The sequence below is a fragment of the Drosophila sulfurigaster genome, chromosome 3 (assembly GCF_023558435.1).
Source record: "Drosophila sulfurigaster albostrigata strain 15112-1811.04 chromosome 3, ASM2355843v2, whole genome shotgun sequence".
NCBI classification, from domain to species: Eukaryota; Metazoa; Arthropoda; class Insecta; order Diptera; family Drosophilidae; genus Drosophila; species Drosophila sulfurigaster.
The window spans coordinates 11,563,114-11,589,260 of NC_084883.1; the positions used below are offsets into that span (position 1 = coordinate 11,563,114).

At 40.9% G+C, this 26,147-nt stretch overlaps 2 protein-coding genes across 9 annotated transcripts; both read right to left on the reverse strand.

Moving 5' to 3' along the window:
• Positions 1-1,966: 1,966 nt before the first annotated feature.
• On the reverse strand, positions 1,967-13,259 carry LOC133842375 (muscarinic acetylcholine receptor DM1). Of its 4 annotated transcripts, none has more exons than XM_062275434.1 (5): positions 12,409-13,259; positions 7,345-8,598; positions 6,712-6,895; positions 6,464-6,651; positions 1,967-4,611 (listed from the first exon to the last, which is right to left on the reverse strand). In XM_062275434.1, the coding sequence occupies exons 2-5, from the start codon at positions 8,283-8,285 to the stop codon at positions 3,429-3,431; spliced, it is 2,496 nt and encodes an 831-aa protein (XP_062131418.1). In that variant the 5' UTR covers positions 8,286-8,598; positions 12,409-13,259; the 3' UTR covers positions 1,967-3,428. The 4 variants fall into 4 exon arrangements, with proteins under 4 accessions (XP_062131418.1, XP_062131419.1, XP_062131421.1 ...); XM_062275435.1 differs by having other exon boundaries at positions 7,345-8,620; XM_062275437.1 differs by having other exon boundaries at positions 6,515-6,651; positions 12,409-13,249.
• A 1,092-nt stretch (positions 13,260-14,351) lies between these two features.
• On the reverse strand, positions 14,352-24,811 carry LOC133840354 (serine/threonine-protein kinase 10). 5 transcript variants are annotated; one of them, XM_062272136.1, is made up of 12 exons: positions 24,335-24,811; positions 23,965-24,163; positions 23,586-23,896; positions 23,375-23,515; positions 23,004-23,045; positions 22,305-22,380; positions 21,888-22,246; positions 19,453-21,816; positions 19,284-19,390; positions 19,087-19,219; positions 15,760-15,786; positions 14,352-15,502 (listed from the first exon to the last, which is right to left on the reverse strand). In XM_062272136.1, the coding sequence occupies exons 1-12, from the start codon at positions 24,659-24,661 to the stop codon at positions 15,353-15,355; spliced, it is 4,236 nt and encodes a 1,411-aa protein (XP_062128120.1). In that variant the 5' UTR covers positions 24,662-24,811; the 3' UTR covers positions 14,352-15,352. The 5 variants fall into 5 exon arrangements, with proteins under 5 accessions (XP_062128120.1, XP_062128121.1, XP_062128122.1 ...); XM_062272137.1 differs by lacking the exon at positions 15,760-15,786; XM_062272134.1 differs by lacking the exons at positions 14,352-15,502; positions 15,760-15,786 and adding an exon at positions 16,052-17,567.
• Between the last annotated feature and the right edge of the window lie 1,336 nt (positions 24,812-26,147).

Here is a 26,147-nt window from a genome sequence, read left to right on the forward strand (position 1 = left end):
TTATGATTCCTGAAAATTTGGTTGCGATCAAATAAAAATTGTGGATGTTATTAAAGAAATAGTGTTGCAAAGGCAAAAACGCCTACTTACTGGGGGGTCTTAGTTGCTTTGGCTGACAATCTGGTATATTGTGCCGTCTATGGTATATTATGAATGCGGTACTATATCGATATACCAAATATACCATTTGGTATATTTTTAGTATTTTTGTAGTATATTTGCTATATTTTGAGAAAAATACGGAAAAATATATTTCTTTTATTCAAAATGGGTAGCGGGTATCTCACAGTCGAGTACACTCGACTGTAGCTTTCCTACTGGTTTTTTTAATATATTAAAGTTGTTAAAGCCGAAATGTGCAAACCCACATTGAAATCGTCATTAGCAAAGTCAATTAAGTTCGTCCACTTCTTTATAAGTTCATACCTGTAATTGATACAGACACAAATGAATACTGAATTCTAAAGAATACTAAAATACCAAAAAATAATATTCAAATATATAATGTAGTACATTAGATTGATGCGGCAGAGAGAGGAAAAATTTAAGGCAAACTTCATCAGCGCTCAAAAATAACACAAAAATAACACCCGTAAATTCTAGCTATTCTACACATAATCTCTGAGAACTACGTTTTCATACGGATAAATCGAAACGAAGAATATATCATATATACTTAAAGCATATATCATATGTTATATACTTTAGGTTCCAAAGATAGTTTCCATGTTGCCTGTCATAAATATTCCCTGTGGACACAAGATTATAATATCAATGGGTAGCAGTTATAAAAAGGTCAAAGAGCAATTGTAAGCCCCATACAAAAAATTCACAGGAGGTTTTTTCATTCACATTGTTTTATTGTTAGTTTTTATTCACATATGATTATTATTATTATGATTTATATCATTATTATTTTTATTTGTATTATTATTTGTATTTTTGTTAGTGGTAGTTATAGTAGTGTTATTACATTATAGCAAAGTATATATCCAAACAATTAGATTGTATGCAATAAATCTCATTTCTTCATCAATATGCCAAGTGCGTTCTGCTTTTCAATTCGGATGTGGAATCAATCCCATCCAATGTGGTTAAACTGTCTCATGGTCTATATATGTAACTAGACTATTTACTCGTATGTAGTTAAGTTTCGGTTTGTTTCGACATTTGAAGAGATATATTTTTCGGTTTTCTGTTCTTCATTATTTTCATTTTGGATGTGTGCGTGGTTGTAAATCATGTCTTTTGGTTTGTTCTTTCTCTTTTCATTTGTTTATTAATTATTACTTTTAGTTTGCTTTACTTTGTTGAACTTTTACTTGTATGCGATATAAATCTATGCATGTTTGTATATATTTGTTATCTATATGTTTGTATATATGTATGCATGTATATATAGCATTTGAGGTGTGCCATTTTGGGACTATATAAACGATGCATTTTTCTTTTGATTTCAGCTTTAGATGCTTTAGCATCAGTTTGTTGTATCCGTAATCCGTTAATTGTTTAACTACATATTGATAAAAATGTTTGTTTCGGTTTCATTAAGTTTCTCATATCATCTATAGTATGTATCGTTAATATGTATTGGTGTGTCCTTCTGCTTATATACTTAGTACTCTATGTATTTTATTTCTCATATGCTTTAAATATGTTCGCAAATTGCTCTTTACTGTTGTTTTTGTTGTTGTTTTTGTTGAAGTTCGTTTTTGTGCACTTTGGAAAACTTGTATTAAATTACCATGTCTAGTTGTTCATACAGTGTAGTATTGATTGGTGTTGCTTGCTTTGCTTTGGTATTAGAGGGCATCAGATATGCCAGGATTGGGCAGTCGATGTAGTTTCCTATGAAGAATCCTCCCACAAACGGAATAACTCTATTCCTAAATAAAACTATCTACTGTTATGGCTTCAACACGATCTCTGCAATAGTAATGCTCTCTGATATCCCATCGACTGCCCGTTTTCTTTTTATGCCAGCGAGACTCGCCTGATTTTCTATTGCTTTTAGTTAACTGGCATATTCGTAACCTTAGTTCGTATTTTGTTTTCTATTCTTCGTTATCTTTTGCTTTAAGTATTTTTTTGTTTTGTTTTTCATTTCATATAAAGTTTTAATCAACAGTTATAAAAGTTTTGTTCTTAGTATTTGAACTATGGTGGGTTACGTTCTTAAGTAATACTCATACAAATACTTTTCATATTTTTCTCTCCAGCAGTACTAGAATTATGCTTAGCTTACTCATAACATAACATATTTGATGTTCAGTTTACCTTTGCGTTACGTTCACGTTCCTTCTCGGTTCTCGCTCATTTGGTATTTTAAAATTGAAGTCTGGATGTGGCTCACGAACGTACAAAAAAAAAAAATCCAAAACTCAAACTCAAATCGAGCAATACTCTTACAATCACATTTGCCCCCAATATGATGGTCTGCATTTTACAAGATAACCAACCCAAGATAACTTGGCTCTACAGATCCATTGGCAAATCACCCCTTAACATAATATTTGTAGTTTGAACTGTATTAAAGCTTTTCCTTTTTCGGGTTTGGTTTTTCATTTTGTTTTTGTTTTTTTGGTTTCTTTTTTTTTTTATGCGTATGCCAACAACTTAGGCTTAATAATAGGTGTACTTGCATTATGTATAATGTAATATAATATAATATAATTTAATATAATAGATTTATATAATGTATTCCAAATCGTAATCCTTTATATTTGTATTAAATTCATGTTGCATGGAGCACGTGCCTACCTAAAAGTAAACGACTAACAAAATGGATTCCCATACTTATTGTGAGTTTGCTTCAACCACAATCTTGTGATGGCTGCTTATTCAATTATCCAAATGCCAATTATATGGAAAAGGGGAAGAACAAGGAAATTAGGGTATCAGTAATTTAAGACACAAGCATTATTTTGATTATTAACATTGAGGTTGGGAAATTTTCATGGAAGAGAATTTGCATCTCATAAGATGTTTAAGTTGGAAGACGATTTCGAAGTACTGGAATTCTTTGTGAAAGATTTTGATTGTAGCAAAACTGATTCTACGAGTATTTTGTCCAGTGCAATAACAAAGCTTTCCAATGTGTGTGGTTTCGTTGAGTTTAGACATATTTGAAATTAACTTAAATCGGCAGCCATCACAAATTGTAATTTCACTATGTGTACTTTACATACTTATTTTAGGTATATTAATATATTTGGGGGCTAGACATCAAAAATCAGTACTGCTTGTCGAAGTGTTTACCTAAGTCTACAAAGTTTCGGTTTCGGTTTCGGTTTTCGGTATTTGCCTTTCGCTAACAATTTTGCATATTTTGCACACAACATTTATTGCAACTAGTATGAACTGAGGTTATTCCTGGGACACGGATGTCCCGATGCGGATGCGGATGCAGATGCGGAGTATCGTGTGACCTAGTTGTAGACGCCCCTGACCATGCCCTCGCGATTACGAGTGTGCCACTTGCAGGTGAGAATGCGAATGTAGGTGCGACGAAACGAGGCGTTGCACAGGGCATAGCACATGGGATTGATGGTCGAGTTGATGTAGCACAGGGCGTAGAAGAAGTCCCACAGCTCGGTGGGAATGCAATCCGAGCAGGTGGTCAGCGGTTTGATCAGCACCAGAATGTTGTACGGCGTCCACGTGATGATGAAGCTCAGCAGAATGGCGGACAGTGTTTTGGCCGCTTTCGATTCCTGGCGCTTTTCCTGCGACTTTTTCTTCTTCTTCGCTGCATTCCGAGCATTCAGCAACGCATGCTGCGCACCCGCCTTGCCCAACTGCTTGGGTATAACCTTGGCGTTGAGCAGTCGCACATCCTGCGGTGCATGCGACATTCTCCTTCCCAGTGGCAGACTGAATTCCGAGTCGCGGGAGGGCAAAGGTCGCCTCGTTGGCGGTGGCGCTGTTGTAACCATGCCCCCGCCGCCCACGCCACCTACACCGCTGCCAGCCACGCCCACACTCGAGACATCCTCGTGTATCATCTTGATGGATGGCGCGCAGTCCGCGTGGCTGGCGGCATTCCCAACTCCGCCGCCACCTTGCGCCGTGTTGCTGCTGTGGGAGCCACTGGTTCCATCTGGCGGCAGTCTGATGAGTATTGTATAGACAGAGTCCTGGCTGACGGAGCGCGAGGCGATGCGGTTGTCCACGGGCAGCGTACGCGAGTCGCGCAACGAGCTCAGATTGGGATTGTTGCAGCCCACCGCGGTGGCGCCTCCGTTGTTCATGTTGATGTTGCTGCTGCTGTTGCCGCCGACAGCGGGATTGACATTGCTGCCGCCATTGATGCTGATATTAATGTTGACGTTGCCATTGACGTTGCTGTTCAGGTTGCTGTGCACATTGCCTATCCCATTGCCATTGGCGTTGACGTTCCCATTCCCGTTGCCACCGCCTCCGCCACCGCCCCCGACACCGACACCGCTGCCATTGCCGACCGCATTCATCTCCTGCATTTGCGAAATGGAATTGAGTGGCGGACGCATCGGTGTCGGCGACACATCCGCCAGCATTATGCTCGGTGGCCTCACTCCACTGACACTGCCGCCCATCGAGTAGTTATCCCGCATAACGTTCATCGAGGTGCATCTGTGGACGACAAAAGGACACAAAGGCATGTTGCGCTTAAGTATTCGCTCTGTTTTTGCATTCCGCTTCAGGTGCTCGACATTGACAGGCCTTACAGTTGACAGGCTACCACAGGGACAGCCACAGCCACAGTCACAACCACAACAATCAAAACAACAAAAAGGAGCAGCGGTTGCAAACTGCCCTTTAAACTGGCAACATTCACACACAAACACAGACAAACTCAAACAGAAAAATTGATTTGCATACACAACTGCGGAATTACAGTCGAAATTTTTCAGGCGCATTTATGATCATCAAAAATTAATCATTTGAGTGCAACCAGTATTGAAAACCAAATAAGTTTAGCGATTGGTTGTAATACTATAAATTTTAAATGAGCTTGTGGTAAAACTCACAAACTGAATAGCTTATAAATTCAGAAAATCAAAATATTTTATTTACAAAATTAAAATTGTAACGAAAATAAAACTGAAATTTTATGAAAAACAAAACATTGTGAATTCAAAATCAAGTTATTTGCTCTAACTGTTGACTGGTTACTAAACTAGAGTATACACGTTAGAACCTAGAAAGTTCATTCCTTCACAGCAGAATAAAGTTAGTTCTGCAAACGCGCTCTAAAAAAGCGATTTTACACCGACAAGTATCATTTTATTGAATTTACGCATTCAAAACAACAATATGCAAATCGGTATATGTTACATGTGAGATAATAGAGAGCTCTCACACTCTTTCGCCTTTGCTTTCTAACTAGCTACATAGATGTGGTTATTTTTCAGATTTACTCTATTGCATTATGCATACGCACATGAACTTTTTTTTGTGCGTTTGTTATTGCTTAAAAAGTTTTGTTACGGTCGTGGTTTTATTTTCTTTTCTGACTGCAAATGAATAAATAACAATTGGTCTAACTATTCTAGCGTGCGTATCATATTCATATACGATTCTGTTACTGCTATTTTTGTGTGTTTACATGCATAGTGAGACTGCAATTTTCACACAACAATAATAAAAACAAAATTTATCATTTTGTACTATTCATTGTGATAATCGTTATACGAATTTGAGTTGAAAGCGAACTAAAAATTCTTTTTTTTTCGTTTTGTCTCTTGTAACGCTTTCTATTAAACAAAAATAACAATTTCCAAATATGATATTTGGTTGATGTTTTAAGAGTTGGGGTAAATATTTAATACAAAATTATAAAAAAAAAAGTTTTGTGTTGTGTTTTACTGTTTTATATAAAAAGAATCTTAAAATGCATTTCTCATTAGATACTCTATCAAAAATGAAATATTCCTGAAATGCCAAAATAAGTTCGAATTTTTAATGTCTTGTTACTGAAACGTTATTTCAAATTACAAATTTTATTGACTTCCTACTTCCCTATGCTTCCACTAGTTTCTTTCACACATTAAAAGAAGGTGGACCTAACAATTATCACTAGGTTTTCATTGTAACAAAGCAATTAATTAACGAACTCAATAAGAAAGAATGCTAGAAATAAAATGTGCCACCAATGTAGTAAAGATGAAACGACTTTCCTGACGCATTCAGCCGTAAAACTATATGTAGTGTGGGATGTGAATACTTTTGAAGTGCACTGTGAGTAGTCATTCGATTGGTTGTGCAAGTGCAAGATAAGGAATTTGTGCAATGGCAGGTAAAATTGCATTTACAGTGTCAGTGCAGTGCTCGATACTCGTGTATTCGGTGCATCGATAGAGAAACTCGAGCCAGTGAATTCGAGATGCGAATGTGTTTGAAGGGAACGTGCGTGTGCCGTAGTGCGGTTTTTACATTACTCGCAATTAGACAATTAAAAATAGCTGTTTTGTTTTTGTACTACCTGGAGACGGAGCTTTGTAAAGGAGTTTCAATTGTTACTGGTGTTGCATACCCTAAATCAGATGGCTCCTCCGGCTCGTAGGCAAAGTCATCGGAGTCCTCGCGTCCCGAATGCCACCACGCAATACACCACTCCTTCACACTGCCAAGACATGAGTATGACTTTTTGATTGTGTTCGTGCTCTTGATCTGTTTAGGAACGGATTAAAGAAGTTACAGTTGAGTTTGAAATCGAATCTGATAACTTACGCTTGACTTGCGGGAATGCATGCCATGATAGCCAGAATCAATGACCATGTTGGTCATGTAAACGCTTTCCGCATCCGCCGAGCTCTCGGAGCGTGGACGCCGCCAGGTATCGTGATCATTGCCTCCCAGCTGGGCAAAGGCTAGCAAGCCACCAGCAGTGTGATTGACCACGGTGTTCTCATCACTGCAGCAACAGATTACACAAATTAGTACATTTTTGCGCTACAAAGTATGCTATAGCTATAACTAGTGATGGCGCGATACACAATAATCGATTTTCTTTATAAATGTATAGAAAAATTGGCTTCTAATGGAAACTATGGAAACTTTCCATAAATAGATCTTAGATCGATTATACGTAGATAGAAAAACTTTTAAAATAAAATATATAAATATTACTTTGTACATTATTATTGTTAACATTTTACATTACATTTCCATTTAAAAATATCGAAGATTTTTGTGTCAAAATCATTTGAATAATTGATTAGAATCATAATCGCTAATTATATTATATTATTTATATTATATTATTTGATTAATTATGGAACGGTTTAAATTGAGCTTATAATCGATTTATGAAATTGCTTTGCCATCCCTAGTTATAACGTATATTTTAACGAGAAAAGTCACCTGCTGTTGGAACGTTTGCTTGAATCCTTTTTGCCCGCCTGCAGATTGGGCAAATCCTTTTGCCGCTTCTTCGTCTCGCGCCAAATGCGAAAGTAGAGAAAGCACATGATCGTTACAGGAAAATAGAATGCGGCAATCGCAGTGCCAAATGTAATATAATGATTTGTCTCAATGAACTGAATGTAACACTCGTCCTTGGGCACCGTGCGCTTGCCCTCAATGTAGGGCCAACTGTAGATCCAGGGCGGCCACAGCAACAAACTGATGCCCCATGCGGCACCAATCATCACAGCCGCTTTGTTGGTCGTGCGCTTGGCGCGATAGGTCAGCGGCCGTGTGACACTAAAGTATCGATCGAAACTGATTATCAACAGGTTCAACACGGAGGCATTCGAAGCCAAATAGTCGAGGGCCAGCCAAGTGTCGCAGACATGCGGCCCCAATGGCCAATAGCCCAGTATTGTGGTCACCGCAAAGAGCGGCATCGAAATGGCGCCAATCGCAAAGTCCGCTATGGCCAGCGAGAAGAGGAAGTAATTGCTTATCGTCTGTAGCTGCTTGTCGATCTTGAACGAGATCATCACCATAACATTGCCAGCAACTGTCAACGTGCTCAGAATCGCCGCTACGAAACCCATTACCACCATCGAGGCCAGCGAGTACCTCGGCCCCTTCGTCTCAAAGCCCAGCGTGCTGTTCGTCTGATTGCCATACGGATCATAAAGACCACTGGCCGCTGTCGACGTCAGATTCTCTAGGATTGCCGTCAGCAGCGTACTGCCGGTGGTGGGGCTCAATGTGGGGCTGCTGCTGCTGCTGCTCGTCGGTGCAGCTGTGGTGGTCGTTGTTGTGGTTGTGCTCGTAGTGACGGTTTTAAACAACGGCTCCAGTATGCTGGGCGGGCCATGGGCAGCCAATGCCAAGCTCATAACGGGCTCCATGGCGTATGATTGATATTCTTTAATTAGCTTTATAAAAATTTCTGTTTTTTGCGGTATTTCGTTTCGTTTTCTTTTGTTTTGCTTTCTTTGGTATTTTGTGTCTGCTTTGCGGTTTGATTGTTCCTTTTAAATTGTGACTTTTAAATGCCAACTTGTTTCTGGCTGCTGCTGCTGCTGCTTCTGCTGTTGTTGGTGATGCTGATGCTGAATCTGTCGCTGAAGCTGAAGCTGAATCTGAATCTGATGCTGATTCTTATCCTCGTTGCACCCACGCAGCGCTGACGCCATCTTCGTGTGCATTTTCGCAGTGGTCCTGCAAAGAGGCAAAATAAAAGCTGAGAATTATGAGCTATCGCCTGCCTTTGCCAGCTCTTCAACAACCCCACAAGCACGAACACTCTCACAGCTAGATGAAGATACACTCAAACACACTCAACCAAACTCACACACACACAGAAGTCGCCTGCGGCCACATCGCTTTGTCCTTTTTTCAAATGACATTTTCAGTCTGATTTGTTTTAATGAAAATGTAAATGTAAATGTAAATGTAAATGTAAATGAAAAACTGCTTGCATGCGTTTCCTTTGCTGTCGCACAGTTGCAGATAAACACACACCACGCCCACGCTTAGCTACATATTTCTTGTTATGGTTGCTGTTGCTGTTTCTGTTGCTGTTGCTGTTTCTGGTATTGTGCCAACAATCGGCTAACATGCAACAGACAGTGGAAAAGGAGCTTGCTTGGCGACGAAGCAGTTTTCAGCTTCTCGAGACGCCTCTTCCCTTCCCTCCATTCCCTCTCCTCCAACCTCAACACATCGCAACAACGCCCCTGGACACTTTGGCACGGAAATGTTCAAGGCGGCTTCCTCTGACACTTTTCAAAACTATTGATGTTGTCATTGGCTACACACATATTCAGTATATATGTTAGTATATACCATACATATGTATATGTATGCCGAGCAGAGAATAGAAGTGTCGCTGCGTGTGTGTTTAGCGTGCATTGTGTTTCGATTTGGAAAGTTTTTTAATAAGTTACACATACGCAACGTAGGACTGAGCGGCTTTTCAACTGTCTCACTGCCACTGATGAATATGACTTGATATGCGTCATGATTGATCCACATTGGGTCCACATTGGCAGTTGTTTCCCTATTGTTCCCAACAGCATTGACAGCATCCAACCGAATGAATCTCTCCTCTCAATACTCTCATTGTCCGTGTGTTAGGTTACGCTTTTGCCATCCGCATCCGCATCACAAATGTGTCAAAAGGCTTTAAGCATGCAACTAGCAAACTCAAAATACGAGCGTATGATGAATAGAAAATGGAAAATGGCAAATACAAAACGCACACAAAACATAAGTTTTTAATTGAATTACGGGATTTTACGCTCTGGACTGATTAAATGTGCACAATAAATGCTATAAATAAACGAATTAACTGACAATGGAAAGCTTTTAGTGCAATAAAATACTAAGCAAATAAAACTGTTCTTAGCTCCGGCAAATCTATTTCAATTAGGCGCTTTATTAAAGCGGTTGAGTATCGTTGTTTGTCAACACTTTTAATGCGCAACAATCTAACTAATAAAACAATCATTTAAATACAATATAAATGAGGATTCTATTTGTTTGTCTGAAATAAATCATTTATAGACGCCACAGCAAAGCAAACTGTTGAAGGAATTGAGAAAACAAAGGAATATTTTTCCAATCCCTTAACTTTTGATATACTAAACATACTTTCACATACTGAACAATATACTAAATATATCATAGATAGATGACGAACAAGTGAACTATATACTGAAATACTGCAAAGAAAAGTGAACTGTTGAAGGAATTGAGAAAAGAAAGGGATATTTCGGAAGCTTTCCTTTATTTTTGATATACTAAACATACCTTGATATACTATTCTAAACAATATACTAAGCATAGGCGGATGGAAAATCACTGGACTGAAATACGGCAAAATAGACTAAACTGCTGAAGGAAACGAGAAAACAAAGTGACATTTTTCGAAATCCTTTATTTTGGTATACTAAACATACCTTGACTTACTTTATTACTGAGGAATATATAGAATATATAGAGAGGTGGGGAAGTACTTTGTAGAATTATTAATGATCAGTAGACCGTAAGAATCGTGGGATAAGAATTTCACCAAAGCGGACCTCAACACAAAGCTGTCCTTGGAGCCGAATTCGAAATTTGCACAACAATTTAATATGGCAAAGTGTGTGGGAATGGAATTAAAGAAACTTTTTGAACAAAAATATTTGTTCGGTGTTGGGAGCATGTGATAAACTTTTCGTTATAATGAGAGTGCCTAATGTAAGCCATGCTTGCAAAAATGTGACAGAGAAAGTATTTAGCAAGTATGCAATGGCGTAACAATTTTAATAACATGTAACAAGGGAACAATTCAGCAAGCAAGCATCGAGGTAACGAGGCAGTCAAGTCAGAATGTGAGACAGACATTCTTATAACATATAGAATTAAGCATTCTCCTAACCTAACCTGAGTATTCTTGAGTTCATTTGAGTATATTTGACAAGTGCTTAACTTTTCGCCATTTAAATGCCTGTCAAATCAGTGGGATTGAAATGAATTTCACTTGAATGGTGACCGAGTACGAGTTGAGTTTATGTTGTGAGCTTGTGCTTTGGGTTGAGGATGAGGTTGAGGTGGAGATTATATGAAATCGCAGGGTGGCCAATTAAACGCGCGCGCCAAGTTAATAAATCAATCAAAAAACTGAATATTTATCTCAATTGCTGTCTGGCACAAACATACGCATAAATCAACGCTGGGGAGAGACGAAGGAAATTGGCCATAACAACAGTAATCGCTGTAGTATATATAGCATGTTTTGACAAAAAGCAAAAAAAAATAAAATAAAAGCAAAACACAAAAAAGGGGCAAATGTAATATAATAAGTAGTTGCTGCCGCTACTCCAAGGGTGAGTGGGTGAGGTTGATGTTGTCGTTGTCGCTGTTGTTGTTGCTGTTGAGGGCGTTAAGGGTGCAAGTGTCCTAAGAGCGAAGAGCTAGTGCCAAACCCTTGGCCACGTCAGCTTATGTTGGGCAAGGCCAACGGAACAGAGACAAGAGCCAAGTGCCAAGTGCCAACCAGCTAATAGTAGCAGAAGCATTCTTGGTCAACTGTCGGCTTAGCGATTGATTCAAATTTGTTAGCGTCGATTCTTGGCAAATAATCGAATTGCCTGCCGCGCCCGTAAAAAAAGGATTTATGGATTTGTTATGTGAAGCGAAAAAATTCACTCTCCACTCCGCTCCGCTACACTCCACGGACACACACAGGACACAAGCAACCTGCGGCTACGCGCGGAATTTCATTTGCCAATTTATTACGCTATTTTTATGACTGACACATACACAAATAAGCGCACATTTGCGTATCTGTGTGTGTGTGTATGCGTGGGAACTCGGATATACGTTATATGTTACATGTTACATATGCAAGTCTGATCAGCTCATCAGCAGCTGCCTTAATTTTATCTACATTTTTATGTACAATTTTTGGGCGCTTAATGCGGGCGCTTTTGCTGTCGCTGTCACACACAGGCACTAACACACCCCGCACGTACACGTACACGCACACACACACATACACACGCAGACAATCCGCCGGGATCTTTACTTTCAGCAAGAGGAAAAAAGGCATGAAACCAACTAGCTGCCTACTTTTGTGCGTTGCTGCTTAGCTTTTATGTTAATTTCTTTGCGCGAGTTTAATTGCTGGCTCTCGGCGCTGGCCTTTGCTTGTTTGCGGAAATTGAATTGCTGCCCGCAGCTGCTTGTGATGGGCACAGCGGCTGCCGCTGCTGTTGTTGCTGCTGCTGCTGCTGCTGACTGCTGCTGCTGCTGCTGGTTACACCTTATGACCGAGGCAGTCCAACTCTTAGCATATTGCGAACACTTGCCGCGCCCCACCGACCCGAGCCGACAGACTACCTACTCGCAAGCTTAATCAAAACGAGAGCACTGGAAAAAGCAACAGCAACAGCAATTGGCGATGATACGCACACACACACACTCGCACACGCATTTACACGCACGCACACAGCTCTGCCTCTCACTGTTTTCACCACTTACATGGATTCGTTTTGCGGCGCAAGCTCTCTTTTACGCGCTCTCTCTCTCTTCGTTACTGTGGGTATGTGCGACTCCCCCACTGTTTAGCTTATTTGTGCACGCTCAGCATCAGTTGAAGCGTTCAAATTGTTGTTGTTTGAGCTGGCTGCTGTCGCTGCTGCTAAGGCTGCTGCTGCTGCTGATGTTGCCGCTGTTGATTTTGGCCATTTGCCGCTCCCAAAAGTATGCTTTGTAATTTTTTGTATTGTGCGCGCACATTTTTACTGGCATCAGCCTTAGCGTCTCCGTCAACGCTGGCGTTAGCGTTAGCGTTAGCATCAACGTCAACGTCGTTTGCTTGGCTTCAATTCATTCCGCTTTTTTTTGCAAATTTTATTATACACAATGAGAGGCGCTGCGTCAACGCCGATGCTGACGTCGACGCCGCCGTCAACGCTCTGACGCGCTTCGCGTGTGTGCTGCCCCAAAGTTTTTACATTCAGCCTGCGCTTAACATTGTAATCAAATTTATGCTTTTGTGTTATAGATACAAATATACAACGCGATTTTCCTATTCGCAATGCGCGTTTGAAACCAAATGCTTGCTTCTCGTTTACACAACAATAACGCTGCAGTCCGAACTGCTTGTTGTTTTGTTAATAACAATAATTATAGTGAACTTTATCGCAAATTTATCTTTTAATATATTTTTTTTTTTTGTGTTTTCCACGTCGCGAGTTGCACGCGTTCGCTGTCAGCTGGAGAGCTGATGATGAAGCCAAGCGCACGTTGCTAAATCTCGTCCGGGACTGACACTGAAAAGCTTCAAGCATATACCTTAACGGTACATTCTAAACGAGAGCGAGAGCACAACGCTCATCCTCTCTCTCGCAGTGCTCTCAGTAAAACGAGCCTCGGCTCGTGGTTCTCTCTCGTTACTCGGTTCTGACCAGTCAGGAAGCTGTGTGAACATCGTTGTGTGCGTGTGCGTGTGTAAGTATTGAGGTTCTCGTGTGTGTGAGACTGTGTCAAAGCTGTTATCTTTTGCTTTGTGCTGGAATTTGTGTTTGTTGGGCAACATGGCGAGCATCCTCAGCAACACGCTCAATAATGGCCCCAGCGTCGGCTAATGTGTGTGTGGGTGTTGGCTGTAAAAGCAGAAAAACTCTTACAATACATGCATACATGCCAATATGTGTGTGTGTGTGTCTCTACACTCAGAGAATTTATAATGAACACAAGTAGCAGAATAAGTAAATGGCAAACAGTGTGACCAGCGAAGCGTAGGCTTGCACAGGGAAAATGTGCCCACAGTTCTTTCAGTTTTTTCATGAATGCTTATTCTGTTTATAGCGAAAAGATACGATAATTTCGTCAAGTGTATGTGCAGCAGCCGCTGAAATAGCAGCAGAAAAAAAAGCAACAAAAATACAACACAAAACTAAAAGGATGAATATGAATGAAAGAGCCGCCAACAGGCAAGTGCAGAATACAACTGTTCAACTGTGCTCAACCAGCTGTGGGTGGATGGTGGAATGCGGTAGGTGGTCGGTGGTGTATGGTAGGAAGGGTGGAAGTGAGGGGTCGGTCGGTTTACGTGTACCCCAAGGGGACATTGGCTCAAGCATGCTTCTGACTAACTGTAGCACAGTTGCTGTTTGTGCTCTTCATCAGCAGCAGTGGCAACTTTTGCCCGTGAATGGGACTCGCAGGATTATAAAATGGTGATGATGACGATTATGCTGAGCATTGGCAAAGGAATTCAAGAAGGCGCTGGAAAAGCGCATTCGCACATTTTACTTAAATAACACTATGAACCTATTTCAAATTTTGTTGGCTACCTTTTGGCTAGTTTCTAAGGATTTAAAGAAAGGAAAGAAATATGGGGACAGTCCCTATAATATATTAATACAATTTTTATAATGCAACACAGTCAAATGAAATAAAACAATTGTAGATTTTTGGTCGTTTAAATTATATTAATTTATTTTTATAATTTGTTTTTTTGTTTCATTCAATTATAATTAAATGTATATGTATATGTATATAAAATATATAAGCATAAACGTTTACAAATATAAATATCTTTTATCATTCGCCTGGCCAACTCTCTCACTTCACTCACACGCTGCAATCATTGGAATCGCCATCGTTTAACATAATCGTAATTCAAATGTGCCACATTAACTTTTGCTAAACTCTTTCTCTCTCAGAATCTCTCTGTCCATATATCTGTCGTATAACAGCATCATTTTAATCAACATGATGTTGCTCGTATGTCTGTATCGTTAAGTAAACGCTTGGGCTATTCATAAGACATGAAATATTATTAAATGTACATACTATGTACGTGTAAGTGTCGGTGTGTGTGTGTGTAAATATATTTACAAAAGCGATAAAGCCAACAAAAGAAGATCTCTGTGTCGTGTTTAATGTATACATATTGTTTTTGTCTATTTGTTTTTGTTTATTTAACAAGTAATATATACTTATTCGTATATAATATATAATATATTAAGTAGATTGTTTGATGCTGCTCCTAAAGTTCGTCTGCAGGCAATACATAATTGATAGATATATGTATGTGTGTACGTAGATAAGTTGCATATATATAAATATAGAGTTGCCAGTGTTGTTGTATATCGTGTGCTTAAGAGTTACAGTTAGACAGGACATTTACACGGTTATAGTATGAGTAATAGATAATAGAATAATAAGTATGTAGGCTAAAATACAATGCAAAATAATAAAATTACGACTTATGTTTAACGCTACCGACGACGTCACAAATTTCAGTTGCCCGACGCGAGCTGCTTGGCATTTATATATATATATATCTATATATACGATAAGCATATATTTATATATCAGATATGTAGGTGAGGGAGGGGGATAATAGAGGACGATAGCCTAAATAGATGGCTGACAATTGTTGCATAGCTGCTCTCGCTCTCTCGTTCTCTTCTCAGCCCTCGGAGTAGGAGCTGAGACTGCTGCGCGTTGATCCTGTGAAGTGGTCACGTTGCAGTGTATCCGAGGGCATTGAAACAATTAAGGTACCGCCGTACAATGTTTCCATCTCATCCAGCTGCTGGGCGAAAGTCTCCTCTAGACGCTGAGGTGGCGAAAAAGCAAACAAATAATCAAAATAACATATGCATTTATGTTGAAATATTAACAAAATAAAATCATAAACAACAAAACACTTTTTTTAAAGATAGAATACACAACATCCAATGTGTCTAATAAAGCAACTAAATAGATGCAAGCTTATATTTATAATTAACATATTTGGCATGCAAATTAATTCGTCAATTCTTAGATAGTTAGAAAGTAGATAGAGTGGAGAGCGCTTCAGACTCATAAACTAACCTCTTGTTGCAGCTGGTGTTGTAGTTGCTTTACGTATAGAAGAAGAGCCGGCAAGAAAAGGGTTTTGAACATAATTTTGATATTTGTTTTTGGTTTTATAGCATATGAAAATAGCGCGTGGTTGACATAGATGTTTGATGTTGTTTTATGTGGGTGTACAATGAAACATCGTAATGGAAATAGTGAATATTTGTATCAATATGTATAAGTTAATTTATAGTTAAGTGAATGCTTTGCAAGTTGGCTAAGTATTGATTTACATATTATATTTGTAAATTTATATATTAATTACTTTTCTTTTTTTTTCTTTTTTGGAATGTAAGTACTGTTCTTTATAATACTGCTGAATGGAATGCGACGGCAGCCCGGATTTGGCTTACCAAAAACAATAAAGCCTTTGGTATTAATACATAATAAAAACAATTTGTATATTTCATATTGTAATTAACAAAAAAAAAAAGCTTTGGCAAACAATTTGTAATGGCATCTATAGGGGTTAAGAAACTGGTGTTATATGCATTGAAGATATTGATTAGTCAGAGATAAGTTTAAGGATATTTGTAGTATCAAATTAGTTAAGATGATATGTGTGATTAAGCACCAGAAAGCACCAAATCCAGGGAAAGACAAAGCTCAGATTAGTAAGATAAAAGTGTTAAGAAAAGAGTCTGCTGAAATGTGGCGAGTGCGAAGAGTTTCGAATTTGAAGAATGAAGCAAGTGTTCGTGGTGCTCGACGACATATTGCAGTATCTAGCTCTCCCGGCCTATTCAGATCGCCGATGAATCCTCATCCAGGCTGAGCTGACGATGAGTGACACGAGGCAGCCGATACTTGGCCGCATACAAGTCGTGGTAGAAATCATCTGTGCTGGTGGCCGAATTCAACTCTGTGCCATTGCGATTGCTGGCATTGCCAAGCGTCGGCTTCACTGTGGAACGTAACTGGGGCTGCACCTCATCAAGCAGCGCAGCCGCTTTGCGTCCTGCATCGAAAACCAATTCTGCATCGCTGCAATAACGCGTCGAAGACATCAGTTCATGCATGTTGTACATGGACTGAGCACTGCTCAGCGATGATCGTCCACTGCTCCGGCTAGCCAGCGAAGGTCGCTTTATGGCAAATGATGTGGAGTGCAGCAGACGCTGTGTGTGAGCAGTCAGCACTGGTCCCTCGCGAATTCGAAGTTCGACTGTGTCGTTGGCATCGTTGGGCCTGCCAAATCGATTCGACACCAGGCCAAGCTCGTCGGGTGTCTTGGGCAGTGGCGGAGTTGTCTGTCTGAATGTGCTCATGGCTGGTTTGGCACTGGGATCCTCGGCACTGTTCAGTTGTGGCGTGCTGGTTACCACTTTGACCACCTCATTGGCCGCGGGCATTTGTGTAATTAAACGCAGTTCACTTCTTGCGGGCATTGTGGCGACACTTGCTCGTTTCACTGGCTCAACGTGGCTGTCATCATCCTCCTCCTGCAGCACGAGGTCGCTTCTCATCTGCGCCCGCTGTTGCTTGTGCATTATCGGCGTGCTCGGAACGCTGCGACTCAGATCGGGCGCCGAGCCACGGAAGTTGCCCAATTTGCCAACGCTGCCACCACCAAGCATTAGGAGTGACGAACGCGAACGCGGCAACTGTTGGGGATCGATGAAGATGTTGCGTGGCAGCAATCGAGCGGATCGATCGTTGAAGATGCCGCGCAACCGCAGGGGCAGCTCCACCTCAAGATCCTCAAATTCGGCCCGATTGGAGACAAGCCCAAAACGCTTCTCGTGCTCGTCAATGGCAGCGCTTATCAAGACATTCAGTCTCTGATTCGTTGAATCGTTTTGAGTTGAGTTAATTTCAGTTGGTTAGCACATGCAAGCCATCGGTTTTTTTTTTTTGTTTTGTTTTTGTTTTTTGTTAGTAGTTGGAAAGCACAGCAGTAAGCATTGGTTTTTTTTTACACATTTTGTATAGTTCATTTTTTTATGTTTTGTTTAGTTTTGTAGGTAGTAATTGAGTAGGTACAGTAGTAGGCCACCAAAGTGTATGCATTTGCGGGGGTGTAAAGAGAGAGAAAAAGTTGATAAAAAATATATATGTAATTTGATTTAGTCGAACGCGCTTATCGATTGAGTTCCGCTACCTCACAACACGCCACACACATCCACAATAAGCGCTTTATAATTATTTTGCGCAATAAAAAAAAACCGGCAATTTTGTTTTAAACATTGTCAAGTAGAATTGTTATCATTAATGTGTTAACGAGCAAATTGCAATGAAAACTGTATGTTATGTAGAGGTTAGCCTTCCTTGAAAAATGTCACGTTTGTCATGTCATGTTTTCAAAAGGAAAACTATCCTAATTTAATTACATTTCCTAATCAAATTGACTGCATTAATTTGTACGTTTGTTCCATTTTTAGTAATATCAGGATCCTAGCTCCTTTGAGATCTTGTTGTATATTTATAACTTAAAGTTTTGTAACTGTTTGCCAAGAGCAAATTTCCGAGCACATGAAACGCAATAATTTTCACTTCTAGACTTGGGATATGAAAGAAACCTTACTTCGTACTCTGACGTACAAAAAAAAATTATGTTATTGGAAATACCTAAATAACAATTATTATAGAGACACGAAATTTCATAATGTTATTTTTAATTCAGTAACGGGCCTCTAACAATATTTTGTTTAAGTTAAACGTAATAAAATGTAAAGACGCATTTAAAGATCTTATTTACTTTGTATATAAAACCTAAATCACTTCAAATGTGCGTCATAAGAAACTGTTAATTATTCTGAAACACACTTTAATATTTTTTCTCAGTTCTCAATTATAATGTTGATAAAAAAGATGGATTGGCTCTTATCTTTTGTGCACTAATAGTTTTATGTACTTGTATCTCTAGAAAAATTGCTCAATTATTATGTAAAAGTATTATTAAAAATTAAATTAAAAATTATATACTTCCATCAGTTTGTGCTGCCTTAATATACTAAAACGGATATTAGAAAAACGCAAATTGCCGATTTTTGATTATTTGTGGAGGTTGAGAGGTTTAGAGGAACGGAATGGGACTAGGCAGGGCAGAACAGGTCAGGGCGGGGGCAAGGAAGGAAGACGAGAGCACAATACACCAAAATGATCACCGTAAACCAAGGATACGCATAAAATATAATTACAATAGTATTAATAAGAACTTTAAATCAATCAAGTCTACGCACAACTGTACAAAAACACCAACATAATGATGAGGATAGCTTTCGTTAGAAAACCAGTCTTGGGTTGAAGATTGGGTGGAAGGAGAGCGGATAAGTTAAAGCAAAACTTCAAAATACACACCTGTTTGCGTGGCACAAGCTGCTCGCGCCAATCTCTTAGCTCCGCCTTGAGGCGCTCATCAATCTCAGAGAGCTTAGCATGCTCGTGCTCAACCAGTGCCTTGCGCTTCTCATTCTGCAACTGCTCCAGTTCTCTGTAAACATGCCATCCGATTAGTTTTGTTGGATAGACACAAATTTAACTAATAGACTACTAACCGTATGGCGCTTTCACGTGTAGCGCGCAGTTCCTCCAATTGCTTTTGATGCTTGACCTCAAAGCGACGTTCTTCTTGCATATAACGTTTCTTCTCCTGCTCCTGGAACTGTTTTTCAAACGAAAAATAAATATCAGAATTGGAAAACAGATAATACACATGTTACGTACCTTCTTCAAGCGATCACGCTCAATTTCAGGATCCAGATTTGTCGATATGCGCAACGATTCACGGAACATGAGGTCACGCGCCTTACGCTCGGCTCGGATGCGCTTGGGAAGAGCGCGTTTCTCGAGTGTTTGCTTCTTGAGCATATCCTCTTCTTTGCGCAACAACATGCGCTTGACTTGATCGAGCTCTTTCTCATGACGTATGATCATCTGATGGCGCTGCATGAAGCACAGCTCCTTGACATGACGCTTCGATAGCTGATGACGTTCGTGCAACTGTTTCTCCTCAAGTTCCCAGAGAAGCGCCTCGCGCGTGCGCATTGCGTTCTGCTTCTGTTGCAAGAAATTGCGATTGATAGTGGCCAAGTGATCGCGATGCTTTTCGCTGAGTCTGCGTAGCAGCAGCTCATGGCGCTCTTTCAGGGAATCAAGGAAAGATCGTTCCTTCTCCTCATGATCCAGCTCCATGGCAGTGCGTCGCTGTTTGAACTCATCCTTGCGCTTATCTTTGGGAAACAAATCAACTTCTTGCTTGAGCAGTCGTATCTCCTGTTTAAGATTTTCACGGAATATCTTAAGCTCTTGTTCCTGCTCGGATCGTATGCGTTTCGAGGAGCTTCGCAGCTCATTCTCCTGCGTCTGCTCGGTCTTTTCGATCAATTGCTTATGCTGCCGCGCCAATGTATCCATATCGGCCTCGTATGTTTTCTCCAACGAGATGCGTTCCTGTTCGAAGCGACGATCTTGCTGCTCCTTGGCCAGTTGCTCTTTCACGTGAAGTTCTGTTTGTTGCTTCTTCTCCTGTTTCTGGAGCATTTTCAGTTCGCGCAGCTCCTGCTTACGGAAATCATGATCATCGTATATGCGGCCATTCTCCTCATCGCCATAGATAACACGACTGGTCGTTGTCGTCATCTGCACGCCATCAATTTCAAATTTACGAGTTCGCTTACGCGTCTTTTTGCGTAAGTTGCGTAGCTCGATTTCCTCCTTTGTTAGTCCACCGACACCTGAAGATTTTGCAGCTGCTGGCACACGCGGTTTTTGGCGAATGACCACCACATCGGCCTCCTCCTCCTCGTCGATGGGCTGCGGCTGATGGTGGTAGTGGTTACTGTTGTTGCCTATAGAGACCAAAGGCGGGGGTGGAGGCATCATTTGATGTTGCTTATTGTCCACCTCGTTGCGACTGTCTTGACTAGTGTTAGTGCCAATGCTGTCTGCATCGCCACCGCCGCCACTTGTTATCTGCACTTCAACTCCACGCCGTCCACGTACGGATCCATTCTCGCTGGAACTGGAGCCAAGACTGATGTCGGGCGAGATACGTTTCTCTTGCTCTTGGCCAGGCTTAAAGCGGTTAACAATGATGTTTACATCCTCAGGCACAATGCCGTTTGGTTGCTTTCGTGCATTGCTTGCGCTTCCACTTCCGCTACCACTGACATTGGGCTGCTGATGGCTGCTGTCTTTTACCTTGATGACCTCATCGCCAACTGTCACAACAGAGACGTGACTGGTGTCCATTAGCAACAGCTGATCGCTGTGATCATGACTGCCGGACGCGGTATTATAGGCCGAATCATCGTCCGCATACGAAGGGCTTACAATCAGTACTTCGCTTTCGTCCAGCTTGCGAGCATGAACAGCAGCAGAGGAAGATGGCGTCGCGCCTTCTGGACCATCATTAACAGACAGTATCATCGACGATTGCTTCACTTGATCCCCTAGACTATCGTCCAGCGAGGGGAAGTCGTCATCCGTGGATGACTCATGCAGATGTGTGCTCTTATTCAAATCGTTCGACACGATGATGACCTCATTTTGCACCGGTGGCTGATGCTGCGAATTATCAATAATCACCGGCGGGTGTGTGCTTGTCACAACAGTGATTTGACTGATCGATTCCAGACTATTCGGCAGCACCAAATGCTGCGGTGGTGGCGGTGGCACCGGTGCCGGCACCTGTTGACGCAATCCGGGCGATGCATCACTGCTGTTGATGGTTATCAACGATGTGCTAGAGCTCAGCACTGCTCCCGTTGCACTACCAGAGCTACTGGTAGATGCCACAGACTGGACAGAAATAATCGATGAAGCTGTCGGGGAAGGTGGCTGCGGCCTCGACTCTGCGATTTCGTGGCCAATGCTCACTTCAATGGCTGCTGTTGGCTCTAGCAATTTCTTAGGCGAAGCTGAAGCCGGCTCCACTTCAGACTGCACCGGCGAAGTTCTGTCCGTGGGCTGCTTTGAAGAAGCTGCAACTGCAGTAGCAGCCGAAGCAGCAGCCGTGGCAGCTGCCGCAGCAGCGATAACCGATGGCGGCGGAGGCGCTTTGCCTTTTTCCTTTTTAACAAAGTGTTGCTGTTAATAGTAAAGAAAATGATTTATATTAGAACAATAGGTCGATTAAAAATAAGCAATCGTAATCTCACCTTTTTGTCTGCGTCCGACTTTTCGTTTGACTCTGTTGCAATAACATCTTCAGTTGCCTTTGGTTGCAGCGGTGCAGCAGCAGCTGGTGGCACCTTCGGTTGTTGTTGCGTCGCTGGTGAGGATGGTGACGGTGGCGCTGGTGCCGGCACTTTAGTGTGTGGAGGCGCCATTGGTATTGGTTCGACCACTGCGGTCGCATTATCCTCCTTGTTGTGGTTTGGTTTGTCTGGTGTTGTTGCTTTAGTAGTTGCTGTTGTTGTTGTAGCCGCTGCTGCGGGCGCTGCTGTTGCTGGTAGACTACTACTTGGAAGGGATTGCTCTTTGGAATCCCGCGATATGGATGTAGGTGTACCTGGAACTAAAATGCAAACAATTAGTATTTCCCATTCGCATAATTTCTAATTAGCAACGCTTACGTTTGTCAATGTCTTGGCTCTGTAGCGAAGCAGAGTCATCGTCCAGGTCGAGCTGGAGCGCCGAGTTGCGGGGTTCCTAAGCAAAAGACACAAAAAGTTATCATTAGCAAACAGTTCTAACTTAAACAGTTCCCCATCCTATAGACCCATAACGCGATATCGCACTGACAAGTAGAAACCAAAAAAAGACACAAATAAAAATGCTAAATGAGTCACAATCTTAATAGACAGAGAGAGATAAAAACGTAGTAGAATAATCAAGGCGAGTCTATTGCTCATAAAATCAGTAGACGAAAACGTTGTCACGTTGAAACACATTGAGAATCAATCAAACTAAATAAAGCTTAGATGGTTATCTTTATGGCTAATAAATTATATTGGATTAAAATATCAAATATAAGATTGATCAATACAATTAACGAAAGAACGAAAATAGATTGGGCTTTTAAGATGTAATAAATCAAGTGCACACATGCATACTTATTTCATAATTAATATATAATTGCTGCTAAGTGATTGTGGCCTGCAAAAGAAGGCCATTCAAATATGCATATACTATAACAATTATAATAAGCAAGATAAATATTTGGCAATGTTTATAAAAACAAGAAGTATTTATGTATATATTGTCGCTGTGTATAGAGCGTGCAAAGGTTCATGGGATCTTGTGTGGGTTTTTTTGTAGAACGACTTACCAACCCTCTGATAGAGCGAACGCCGCTTCACTTGGCGTTTAAGCTTCTAAATCAATTGCAGATAAACACACAACAACAATAACCAAAAAAAAAATATACACAAATTAAATGATAAGAACGCAAGAACGCAAAATGGCCGACAATTGACCGAGAATTAAATAAGTATATATAAAAAAGATTTATCACATTGCGCACATGGTTTGCATGGTTTTTTTTTTTTTGGTTTTGATTTTGGACGGGACGAGAAGGCAGCGTGTAATAGAGAAATATACAAAATATAGAGTTAGATTCAATCTCTAGCACTGGGTGGTTTACTAGTGCAATGTGCTGGCAGCAGGGAAATTGAGCAATTGTTAAATAGGCCATAAAGCATACCTCAGCCTCATCGTCGACCACCTCTTCGACAACCTCTGCCTTGTACTCGAGCAGCAGATCCTTGATGGGTTTGGCATCCAAATTACTGTTGATAAAACCGTGCTGCAACAGCACATCTGTTGTGGGTCGCTGTTGGGGATCCTGTAAAAGTCAAAATGCATAAATTAGATTGGTTTTAACAAACAAACATAAGTAACAACAAATCACGCACCTTGACTAAAGATTTTTTTAGAAAATCATTAAATTCCTTGCTCCATCTGCTTGGCTGTTCCAGTTTTGGCGGTTCACTCTTTTGTATTTTGAGCAGCACACGCATTGGCGACATTTCGCTGTTCGGCGGTTCCATCTGCGCCAGCTCAATGAGCGTTATTCCCAGCGACCATATGTCAACCTTGTGATCATACGGATTGTCACGAAACGTTTCGCACAGTACCAATTCCGGCGCCATCCAATACGGCGTGCCAATGAACGTATCGTGCTTTTGCATCGTGTGCTTATTTTTGGCCGACACACCGAAATCCGCTAGAAAAAACAGAAAGCACTCAATTAATTTGGATCGAACTCTGACCACTTAATTGAAAAGTACGTACCCAGCTTGACGCCACCCTCCATAGTCAGTAGAACGTTGCCCGCTTTCAGATCCCGATGTATGACCTTATTCTTGTGCAGAAATGTAAGGCCTTCGGTCATGTGTTTGCACACGTAGGCAATTTGTGGTTCTGTCAATGGTTTCTCCAGCTCCACCATGATGCTGTCTAGCGCACCGCCGTCGCAATACTCAATTAGCATCTGAACATAAGTGCGATAAGAGCAATTAGTGAATGCACAGCAAAAATGATTTGAGAGGCATTTGTATTCGCGTTAATTCAAGTTTCTTATACTTATGAATGGGCATGGGAATCCCATGTACACAATTTTAAATGCCTCTAATCAAACACAAATATTTTGTGGATGACTCACCCAAAGCTTGTCTTCGAGAGAGAACGCCTCGTACAGCTCGACAATATTTGGATGCTTTATTTCAGAGAGTATATCGATTTCAACCATGTGATCACTGAGGTTCTCCTCGTCCTCTAGTGTGCACATTTTAGCTGCCGCAAAGCGTTTGGTTTCCTTGTGCTGAGCCTTGTAGACCTTGCCAAAAGCGCCGTCGCCTAATTCGCCGACCATTTCCCAGACTTCCGCTGGATCGGTATCCATCTTGATATTATTGTAGAGGCGTTTCTTCTTGGCCTCGCCCCCACCACCGAGGTGGAAGACCTTCTTCAGGTTCGTTATGAAGGACATTTTGGAGCTGCTTCAAATTTCTTCGTATCTTCTTCGTCAATTTACACAGATCCGCTGGTGTAAAGTATTAGCTAATGTACTTTGCTCCTCTACATGCTGCAAGGAGCAGCGGCCACCGCCAAGTTAAACTCGATTTGTATTTGGTGAAAGCTGCGTGAAAACATTGAGCATGGAACAAGAACGAAGAAGCAGAAATAAGCACATGCATTATTGATTGAGATTGCGATTGAGTTTGAGCCCGAGCTTCATTGATTGCTTCGTTTTTCTTATTTAAACTATCTTTACTCTCACCTGCCTCCTTTCCTCCTATTAGCGTAAATGAAATTGGAAATGGGCCACAGTAACACAACTGAATTTGAGTTCGTGTTGTTTTTTTGTTGAAATTACTTTTGGGTTTGGGCTTGACTATGCTCGCTGCTTGGACTCTGTCTGCTCGCCGTCGACGTCGAGTTCCAGTGCTTAACGCTTCTGTATGTTTATAATTTAATTAGCAGCTTTCGAGCTCTAATATTTGTACACCACATAGAAAGAAACACATACGACGAATGGTTGGAAAATGATTACAAACGAGAAAAGTAAAAGACGTAGACAGAAAGAGCGTAAAACGACAACGACGACGACGACTTTTGTGTGTAAGCATGCATGTTTGTGTGTGTTCTCTGATGGGCGACTGTGTGAGTGTGTGTGTATGTGCGTGTGCATTTGCATGTGTTTGTGTTGGTGTTTGTATTCGTGTTCGTGTGTGTCGTCTACGAGAGTTGAATCTGGAGCCGCGACTTGAACTTTTTTCTTTGACACTTTTTTGGCACTGCGCCGCTAGCGGCTTTCAAGTATCTGATAAGCATATCCACATTTAAAAAATGCAACACAATTTGTAAACACGATGCACACTTAAAGCCTCAACCTCGTTTTATAGTTGCTCATTGATGATTACGCGGCGGCCGCCAATCAAACTGGGCGTGTGTGTGAAACTGTAGACGAACGCAGCAAGCAAGCGATGGCTGCAAAAACAATTACCTCATCGCATTTTCGCATTCATTCTATCGTATCAGTATGTGCTAAACAATGCAAACTGCAAACGCGACCAGCGATTTTTGAAGCATTACTCAATTTTTACGCGAAGATAAAAAACGTTTTGCACTCAAATTGCTAATTGCTTTGGATATTTTGTCAATTTCTCTCGCACAACACCACCAGTGTGGCCAGTTATCTTTTCTAAACGACGATATGGCAACACGCATTACCTATTCCATTGACCAAAATGGCGTTTACTGTGTGATAGAAGAGTACGACTAATATACGGCCGTAGCGCCGCCAAGGGCAATAATAGACAGTACTACTACACTTGCATATCAAGTATTAAACAAATACGATAACGACATTTATCAGGAATTCCTTTATTAACTAATCGTGCTAATTGTAGAAGTGATACTATTGGAAATTCATAAACAGACTAGACAACTATTTATTCAAATATATCGATAAA

Coding starts and splice junctions, on each gene's coding strand:
- LOC133840354 (XM_062272134.1), bottom strand. CDS start 24,661: ATGTCCTTCATAACGAACCTGAAGAAGGTCTTCCACCTCGGTGGTGGG. Junction 24,164..24,334: donor CTCTCGAAGACAAGCTTTGG/GTGAGTCATCCA, acceptor ACTTATGTTCAG/ATGCTAATTGAGTATTGCGA. Junction 17,568..19,086: donor AGCTTGTGCCACGCAAACAG/GTGTGTATTTTG, acceptor TCAACGAATCAG/AGACTGAATGTCTTGATAAG.
- LOC133842375 (XM_062275434.1), bottom strand. CDS start 8,285: ATGGAGCCCGTTATGAGCTTGGCATTGGCTGCCCATGGCCCGCCCAGC. Junction 6,652..6,711: donor TGCATTCCCGCAAGTCAAGC/GTAAGTTATCAG, acceptor GTTCCTAAACAG/ATCAAGAGCACGAACACAAT. Junction 4,612..6,463: donor TTACAAAGCTCCGTCTCCAG/GTAGTACAAAAA, acceptor TGTCGTCCACAG/ATGCACCTCGATGAACGTTA.